At 36.0% G+C, this 10,000-nt stretch overlaps 1 protein-coding gene across 1 annotated transcript in view; it reads right to left on the bottom strand.

Moving 5' to 3' along the window:
- The window catches only part of LOC138054544 (uncharacterized), a 21,128-nt gene that overhangs the window by 7,065 nt on the left and 4,063 nt on the right, over positions 1-10,000 (bottom strand). Inside the window, exons 2-4 of the mRNA XM_068901055.1 lie at positions 7,453-7,515; positions 6,007-6,136; positions 1,333-1,383 (exon numbers count right to left, since the gene is read on the bottom strand). Coding sequence (XP_068757156.1) covers positions 1,333-1,383; positions 6,007-6,136; positions 7,453-7,515 — 244 coding nt within the window. The remainder of the gene's footprint in view (positions 1-1,332; positions 1,384-6,006; positions 6,137-7,452; positions 7,516-10,000) is intronic.

The raw sequence follows: 10,000 nt of genomic DNA, 5'->3' as shown, positions 1-10,000 counted from the left end.
GAAACAGTGCTGTGACAAAATTTAATGCAATGTAATACAATCTTAGCATTAAAATCTCTGCACTGCTACAGTAAAACCACCTAAAAGTATTAAAGAGTGATTTTAAAAAGTTTTTAAAAGTGCAAAGTAAGCAGTGGCAAAATGAGACCTACCTACCATTTTGGACAAAACTCGTTGGGAAAATGTGGCACTCTGATTTGTCAGTGATTAAGATTAAATTCTTCCTGCTTCCCCACCTCATCCCACATTCCAATGTTGGTTAAAAAAACGGCCAAAGGTTTGCACAGTATTTTGCCTCATTATTACAACATTGGTAATAAGGGGGAAGAGGGGTAAGGACGGATATACTTTGTGAGTGCATGTCAAATGATGCCAAAGAGAGGAAACTACTGTACTCTGAGCATGGCTGTGCGAATGCCTTGCCAATGCCTTGCCAATGTCTTGCCCCTACCGCAGAGACCCTCTCCTGTATCCCAGTTCGAATTTACAGTACAGAACCATGCAAAAGTAAGTTGACAGTCTCGACTCGATCATCACGAGAATTGAGGATCAAAAATCAATTCGAGAATCGAGACTTGATTCACTCGAAATCAAACTAGATCCTCGACACTTGATTCTTACAAAATCACGGACGGGAAACCTTGTCAGTTATTCATAATCAATTCAGCTTTCGCGAAAGCATTACTCCTCGATTAAATCACAACAGGAACTGCTTGATTCTCGACTGCCGTTCCTCCATCCTCGCGAGACTCGAGACTCGAAAGAGGTTGCACAGTACTGTAATTTCACGGTAGACACTGATCGGGAATTATTTTGTTCCTGCTCAGAATGACATCATTTCATAAACTAGACAGGGTAACAATGACACCAGCAAACACCTATAACTAAGTACTATTATTTATTACCCAGATAACAACATTTGGAAGTATTATTAGAAGGTTGTTTGGGTTCATTCTTGATTAGAAGAGTTTGACCAACCTGTCTGAATTTCAGCCACTTCAAAATGATTCACACGATTTTTTCCATTTTCTTTTAGCTTTGAAAGAGCTTCACTCAGCATTTTGCCCTCTGCTTCTTCCTTTTGTTGTCGTTCTATACGACGTTGCCTTGCACACTCCAATTTTAACGATTCCTTTTCTTGCAGATGCCTTGCGATTTCCTTCAACAGCAAAGAAATGATGTCTCAGATCTATTTTTGTCAAACAGCCACTTCTGCCGGCTCTTAAAGTTAAGAGCAAGTGTTTGAAATTCTTTAAATTTCATTCTTTTGTCTGAGGCCGCGCAACATGAAATTTCAAGCATCCCAAACAATTATTACACCCACAACAGTCACAAAGAAGCAATACTAGTGCAATAATGCTGCAGAGATGATGCTTAATTAACCTTTTGTAGATAAATGCATTGAGAAAACATTAAGTGATGGAGAAAATCTGACTTCTGCTGGCATTCAGATCTAACAAAAACAAAAGTTTGTCTTCATAAAAAAATCATACTGTAAAATCCCAGTTACTATATTGAATTTTAGGTTTGACTCAAGTTCCTGTCATTCTGCTTGACTGACTGTCAGTCATATTACGGAGCTTACATGTAAGCACACAATGACATTGCAGAGTCACAGACGGCAACTGGATGTTAGCTGTTTTCCTTTTTAACTTGTCTTGGCACTACTACATTCACACTGCTAAGTATCTTTTCACAATTAGAGACGATTAGTTAAAAAATCTGAGAGAGACCACAGCTGTCTGTCCTTGCGTGAAAAATGATCACTTCCGGTATCCGTCCATGCCTCAAAACATCGCGTGCTTAAGCTCCCAATTGACAATTGAATATAAACAATCATTAACTTTACTAGATCTATGACGATTCAAATTACACTAAACAAAGTTTCAATTCAACACAAAAACAAAAAAAAAAGTTTTTTTTTTGTCATTGTGAACATTTCTTTATACCAAAAAGTCTTGAATTTATCCATTCACGCCTAAAGCGCACCCAATTGGAAAGTAAAATCGTCTGGTGTTAGCCAGGGTAAAATTTACAAGTCTTACTCTCAGGTAGGGAAGAGTTACAGCTTGGTTTAGGTTAGCTTTGTTGAGTTCCATCTCACATGAGGTGCCAGTGTCACACAAAAGAGCACGCTCCTTGAGAGTGCCCTTCCCTACCTGTGACATTAAATTTGACCGATTGTTACTTGTACGTGTAAGTCATAACTTGAAAAATGAACTCTGAAGTTTGATTTTCAGTTGTCCTTTTTCTATTGCAATGCAACTACCTTAATCCTTCTTTGGGTGCATTACATCATTAAACAATACTATCGTTACACGAAGTTGCATCTCTGCGATTCTTTGTGAATGGTTCATGGGTTCCTCAGTGTCCAAACTAATTTTACGACCAAGGGGTTGCAAGACAGCATCTATCAGAAAATTTCTAATTTAATTTAATAATTATTATTAAAAGACTCGGGGTGTTGGCAACATTTCTGACAGTGTAAAAAGCAGTTTTACTTGACTTACATCATAGTTTAACCCATTGACTGCTGGGAGTTAGGAACGTTGCGTGACATCCAAAAAACGGCTGCGAGGGAGACTAGCTGGGAGTGAGACTTACCATATTTTAATCTGTACCATACAATACATTACATACTTAATTGACCGCTCCCCATAGGGGCTTTTCAGGGCCAATGAAACACAATGAAACGACGGAACAGAACAAGAACAACTGTGGAACAATAACTTGAACCAAGTAAGAAGAATGACAAGTCATTAAATCAGGATGATGATCTTAGTATGAATTGTGTAAGGGATAGCATCTTACATTCATCTAACTTAAGCCCTAACTTCCCTACTTTACCAAAAATGAGGGGATTTAAAATTGCATCTCTTAATATCTGTAGCCTAACTTGCCATCATGACGAATTGTGTGTCTTCATGGAAGATAAAGCAATTGACATACTTGGATTGAACGAAACGAAATTGGATAAAACAATTCCCGATAGCCAGGTAGACATTGAGGGATACGATGTACTCCACCGCGATGGGAATAGAAATGGTGGTGGTGTAGCTTTGTACATTAGACAATCCTTGAATTACGTAAAGAGACAAGAACTCTCCTCTCACGAAGATTTAGAAATTTTGACGGTTGAAATTAAAAAGCCCAAGTCCAGGCCATTCCTGCTGACAACTTGGTATAGACCTCCAGACTCGAAGGTTGAAATCTTTGAAAAATTCGAATCCTACCTGCTAAAACTTGATAAAGAAGATAAGGAGAGTATGTTTGTTGGTGATACTAACTGTAATCTATTACCGCAAACGCCTGACCGCAATACTGAACACTTAAAGTTTATTACTGAAACGTACCAATACATTGAATTGATAGATCAGCCAACGAGAATCACTACTGCTACCAGAACACTAATCGATCACATATTCACTAACAAACCAGATATCATAACAAATCATGGGGTCTTACACGTTGGTATTTCTGACCGCAGTCTTATCTATGCTATTCATAAACATAATACGACAAAAACTGATCCAAAGGTAATTGAACCTCGCCAATTTAATAATTTTGATAGTGATGCCTTCATTGATGACATAAAAGAGACACCTTTCCATCTTGCTTCTCTTTTGGATGACCCAAACGAAATGTGGTTAGTTTGGAAATCTCTGTTTCTGGAAATTGCGAATAAACATGCCCCGATAAGGAAAAGAAAAGTGAAAAGTAAATCTTCACCGTGGATATCATCCGAACTGAGGCAGGAGATGAGAAAGCGTGATTTTCTAAAAAAGCAAACAGTCAAGCTGAGTTCTCATCAAATGTGGAATGATTATAAAAAGGCACAAATTAGCACAGCTCTGCACAGCTCATACATGTATCTCGTCTAAGAATGATAATTATCTACTCAGTTCTTGTTTTAATGTCACACGTCACTCAAAGAAATAATTCTTTACACCTAACCTTAAATTTAACTGCTTATCATAACTTCTTTCATTAATTTAAACACTGTAATATTACAAGTTTTGTGTAATAATCATAAGAAATTTATGCAAAATGCTTTTCCTTGCTCAACTACACAGACATGAGAAGAAAACAAAAAGAAATAAACAGGAATGGAATTGTGTTGTTTCTGGATGTGCATGCATTCACAACTAATTACAAGAAGAAATCATGAAAAGCTCTAGGAAAAAATGTAAGAAAAGATTCACTTTTACTACTGTAGCTGCAGTACCTTGCATATGGGAAACAAAAACAATATTATTGCAAAAGCCAGATTAAGTTGACCTGAGGCAAACAGAAACAAAGGTTTTTTATCTCACCTCAGATAAAAACCATGGCCACCATGAAGTTTAAAGAAGTTTGTTATTTTTGGCCTAAAGAATGCTGCCTTGTGTCAGCCACATGACCTTTTAACTAGAGTACATACATGTATGTACATGTATGGATGTACAAGGTCTAAAATACTTTCAATAAACCTTTTTTATACCAAGTACATTAAACTGAGAACCATTGAAAGCTGTAGGGATACTTGAGTTACAACATTTGAAGATTATATACTGTACTTGTAAAGTGATTCTCTATTTTTTTTAATTTGGGTAAAGGTATTTTCGTCAACACAGCCAAATTAAAAAAAAAATTGCAAAGAGCTCTGAAAACAGAAAGCAAAACCTGGGATGAGAAGAGAGATCAAAGGTTTTCAAAGTTTTTTTTTCAGAATTGTGATTTTTGCAGGTCCCACACCCATGTCTACACATCTGTTCAAGGTGTTGGCTACTACAGCTGCACTCAGATTAAAAAGAGTAATTCACGACCTTGTTAATATATATGTTCAGGTCATTTTGTTTCTTAGGTTAATTTGCAACCAAACTAGGTCATTTTGTTTCAACCTAGACTGTCCATTTGGGGCAGGTATGAAACACAGGTCTCAGGTCATTGTTTTACCAATAGATAGCATCTTAAACATGCATTAAAGCTAACCTTAAGCCTAATTAGGCCTAAAGAAACATGTTTAGGCCTAATGTTTGCACTTGTGAATGGTTAGGGTTGTTTCCGAATTGGTATTGGTAAAACAATGACCTTTGACCTGTGTTTTGTAATTGCCCCAAACTGACAAGACAACTTGATCTAGGTTCAAACAAGTTGACCCATGAAGGTTGAAACAAAATGACCTAGTTGGGTTGCAATTTAACATGACCTACAGCATATATATGTAAATGTACGCAAACATCCCACGCCCAACATTAAAACATACATGTAGGTGCATGTCTTTCATTCATAAAAAATTTTAACTTCATTAACATATTGATGGGGCAAAGGACCACTTGTCTGTGCCTTCACTTAAGTGTACACTACATTTTTTACAATTAGCTCGTGCAGGTAATCAAGGCCATCAAGACATCTTTAAGAAAAGATGTGAAAAGCCCAACAATGGTGTTTTACATTGAAGATTACACATTGCAATAAACATGACAGGCATACACATAAAATTAATAAATTACTATTGGAGTATTTTACTGACTGAATACCAAAATGGCAACCAACAAACTATAATTCTTTCGTCTTTGTGTTAATTAGGCTAACTTCATGTACATGTAGCCTCATTGACACATGTAAAATTGAAAGAATTTGGGCTGTAAAATGAGGCTACTTAAGCTAATTAACACAAAGCCAAAATAATAATTTGTAATGGCAGCCATTTTTGCATTTGGTCTTTTGGCATCAAATGAGGAAGAGGAACTGCTGGTCTGTGAGCCTTGCAAGTTTAATACAGCTGATTGCAAGTGAAGTATTTATATTATTGCAGACAGCAAGAGATAAATTATTGAGATCTGCAAAAAATCAAAACCTCAACTAAGTTTATTTGAGACATTAAGATGTGAAGACTGCAGCTAAGAAGATAAAGCTGACAACAGGTATTTCTCTGACTCCCAGCTATTATCTATATACTGGTATATGTACATATCCTACTAGTAAAAAATGTACATCAAAGGAAGGATACATGTATTAACTTACATGTTGTGCACTTCAGCGACAGGCAAGATTTGTGCACTTCTTACTTCTTCCAAGTATGTAATTTTTGCTGCCTTCACATCTTCACGGACAGTTTTTCTTTCACTGCGATTTCTGAGATAATGATTTCCGACTGAAAAGAAGAGACAAGACTTGAGTAACAATGAAGACAGTTAAGCCTACAGCATTTTATTTCTTGCTATGTACTTTTTACTGCCATCATTGGTATTCACTGCCATACTTGACAGACTGCTGATGTGACCTTGGAATTCCAAGGGAAGCAGCCACAAGGGACGCGATTTTTAGTGTTATGTCCCTTGTAGGTGCATGTTATTGGTGACAAGGAACTTTCTAACAATAATAATAATTAATTTATTTAAGTCTCACAGTTATTTAGCCGAGCACGAGTGCTCTACTAATAATTGGGAGACTACAAATCAACTGAAATCAGAACAAATCAAATGAAATGTTCAAATCAGACCAGGGACAAGCCACTTATTAGAGCTGCGCACAACAATGACAGCGACACAAGAAACACTAAGAATAAAGACAACAACATTTCATGCTAATTTTCACACTAACATTGAAAGGGTGAAATGTTTCAGCAATACCAACATTTCAAGAACTTTGGTCTACGCTACACAGGGAAACAGGAGCACAATAACACATGTGATAAGGGTACAAAGTTTCCTCTTAATTAAGTGGCCTCTGAGGTAACCCTCCGCACTCAAGCCCAACAGTGACTGGTGGAAGCAAAAAAACTGATTTACAGTATAATTAAAACATGCATCAACTAATAGGGGTGGCGAATGATACCTCCAAAATATTGGCACTCACAAACTTTTCATCCTATCTTGAAATCTCGACAGCCTTTGCGAAGAGTCTCGAAGTCTTGTTTATATTACATTTATTTCCATGTGAATAAATGTTTTGGTCTCGGTCTCGGATTCACAAACATGGATCTCAGCATCTCGGCGAGTCTCGGATTTTACCATTTGAGACCCCTACTATTATCTATAAAATTCCTTGATGACAACCTAATTGTGCTACATAAAAAGAGTCATTACTCATCTTTTCCTGGAAATGTATTTTTTTATACATTGACTCTTCAATAGGGAAGTGATGTCGTCCAGTGGTTAGGGCGTTGGGTTTGCATGCGGTTGACCCGGGTTCAAATCCAGTTCTAACCTCTGATTTGGATTTGTTTCTGCATGTCCCGGATTCAACTGGGGTTCTTAATCATGTTTCTTTCAAATTAAGCGGGGTGCCTGTGAACAGGCACTTCCACTATAAACAAAGCATTTACATTTTTACATTTACAATATGAATACAAAAATTATAAACTATGCTATCCTCCAAGTAACAAAATACACCTGTACCTCTGTAATACTGAAAACTAATGTTACACGTAGTTGTATCATTACAAGACAATCAAATCTTATTTATTACATTCTTCTTCTTGAAGTCGTTGTGCAAGGGCTCCATCTTCCCGCACCATGAAATCTTGACATACTGAAAACAAACCCAACACAGATTTATCAAGTAAAGTGAAGGCTCCCTTCGTAAAGAACAAGCTACATGTACAAGGCTGATCTCAAAACCATTATAACAATCTCCTCACTCTTCGGGTGACCCCACCTGTAAAAAGCTGCTCAAATGACATCATGTGTAATGAGTATGACAAAACAGGACCAAGCATGCTCAAGAAAACAATATTGCTGATTGAATTAATAATAATCACACATGAAGCCCATTTTGTATCTGTACATACCACAACTTGTAAAAATGGCTCAAAAACCTATTTACACCTGTCCAGATTCTCAGAAAAGGAGAAAGATCCTGGTATATTATCTTAAATCTATCAGAATTTATTTGTGGGTGATACGCAGTTCTGTTCCTAAGATGATACTTTGTTTCTTTCTTCTTTGGAATAATATTACTGAGCAGGCAGTCATGGTCAACCAAACATACCTTCAAAAGCTTCTTATCTGCCTTTTCTAAAAGATCTCGAATGGCAATTCTCTTAATAGATGTATATTTCCTTTTAAAACATCTATCTAAGAAATTTTGTATGACTGTGAGATCTGAGTCAATATGTGTGAAAAGTCAAAGATCATGACTAAATGGTAATTTATTAAATGACAAAATATTTATGAACAAAAGAAACAGTGTTTTTAATTTTTACAAGACTTTCACTTCATTCGAAGGCAATGAAAGAGTTATTAAAATATTCTTCAGTAAGCAAAAATACCACAGTATTGATTAGAAACAATATAGAATGAAAGTAAAAACGTCTTCAAATTCCTGTTCCAGAATGTGACTTCTTTGGAAAGAATGCAAATAATTCAGTCTGGTATGCTTTATTAAACTGCCGACATGAAAGAGAGACTAACTTTACTATGATACTGCTAAAAATGGCAGGAAGTGTCTTGATCGCGAACATAGGCAATTGCTAAACACAGGGAAAATGAAGAACACGTATGAATTATACTCAAGAAGACAAGTGTAGGCAAATTTTGAACATTTTTGCACTATGGAGTGGTTAAGGTTGTAAACATTTCAAGAGGTTTGTTATGCTAGCAGAACTTTTTTAGACCAAGTACCCAGTGACTTGATGACCCACAACCTCCGGAGCTCCAGCAGTAGCCAGCTTCTATTGAAAGCCCTCCTTAAGAGAGACAGAAACTTTTTAAAATGACTGCTATTTCAATTCAAAGTGTCATGAAACAAACCAAAACAATTGGTTCATTGATTGTGGAATTTAATCTTATTTTGGCAAGTAAGGTCTGAGAAATCCTGGCCTAACAGAAAATGTAAAATTCCACATGATTCAGCCATAACTAACCATCGGAGGATAACTAAAAGCAGAACACTAGTTACAATATATATTATAGAAGCAATTTTTTACACATAAATGATATGTGTACATAAAATTGTAACCAACTTGTTTCAGTGTACACTGTACATTACAGGTGGAATCTATGGATTCAATAGTAACTTTAAGTGAGATGAACTGCTGAGCCAAAACAGCATTTTGATGATCAGACAGAATTGACCACTACCTTTACACGAAATCATCTTCATCAATCAAAGATAGAAAACTGTTTACTCTACAGAGGTGGTACCATACCACAGATTACTTTCCACACACTACCCACTCAATACCCACATCATCAATACCAGAGTTCCTCAATATCACATTACAGTCGCTCAATGAAAGCATTCATTACTTAAAATCACATGTCGATAAAACGTAATATTTCAATAATTTGCCTTTATGCTGAGCACATTAATTTGACAATGTAAAAGTGATAGAGTACACATCATTTTGCATTTAGCTTTAATGGCTTGTGTTGTGTGTAATTTCATAGTATGTTTTAGAAAAGAGCTTTTAACCTTTTAATTTAACACAAAGGCTGTCACTTGATAATTTTTTTCTGACTGTCACAAGTGTGTGCAATATTTTAGTTTCAAATGTCATTTTTCGTGGTTTTCTAAACACCGCATCCCGATCTTTATAGACAGAAAAAAACACTCGCAACTGGTAACTTTAAAGGCCATTAATTTTCTCACGTTATTTAATTGACCTTGGACGAACAATAGCAAATCGATCTGCAAATCATACATCATTGATAAAAAATTAAAATTTAGCATTGTTATTTGTAGCTGACTTAATTAAAGATCTTTACCTTGGCCAAAAGATGAAATATTTTCCCAATTTCAATGAGGAAAAGATTTGTTTACCTTTTCATAGTGTTTTCCATTACCTTTAAAACTAATTAGGCGTTCTCTGCGATAATAGTTAGCTCATCAAATTGTTTTTTAGGATCACTGAGAATTTAATTGAACTTTTTTTCTGAACAACAATTGTTAGCGTTAAATTGTTAGACTACGCTTTTATAACAACTAATAGTAAGCTTATTTTTCTTACAACTTGCAACTTGCTGTCGATGATTTTAGTGCGCCACACCGTATGAAAACTTGACACATTCTAACA

The sequence above is a fragment of the Montipora capricornis genome, chromosome 6 (assembly GCF_036669925.1).
Source record: "Montipora capricornis isolate CH-2021 chromosome 6, ASM3666992v2, whole genome shotgun sequence".
NCBI lineage: Eukaryota > Metazoa > Cnidaria > Anthozoa > Scleractinia > Acroporidae > Montipora > Montipora capricornis.
This window is presented reverse-complemented; position numbering and strand designations above follow the sequence as displayed.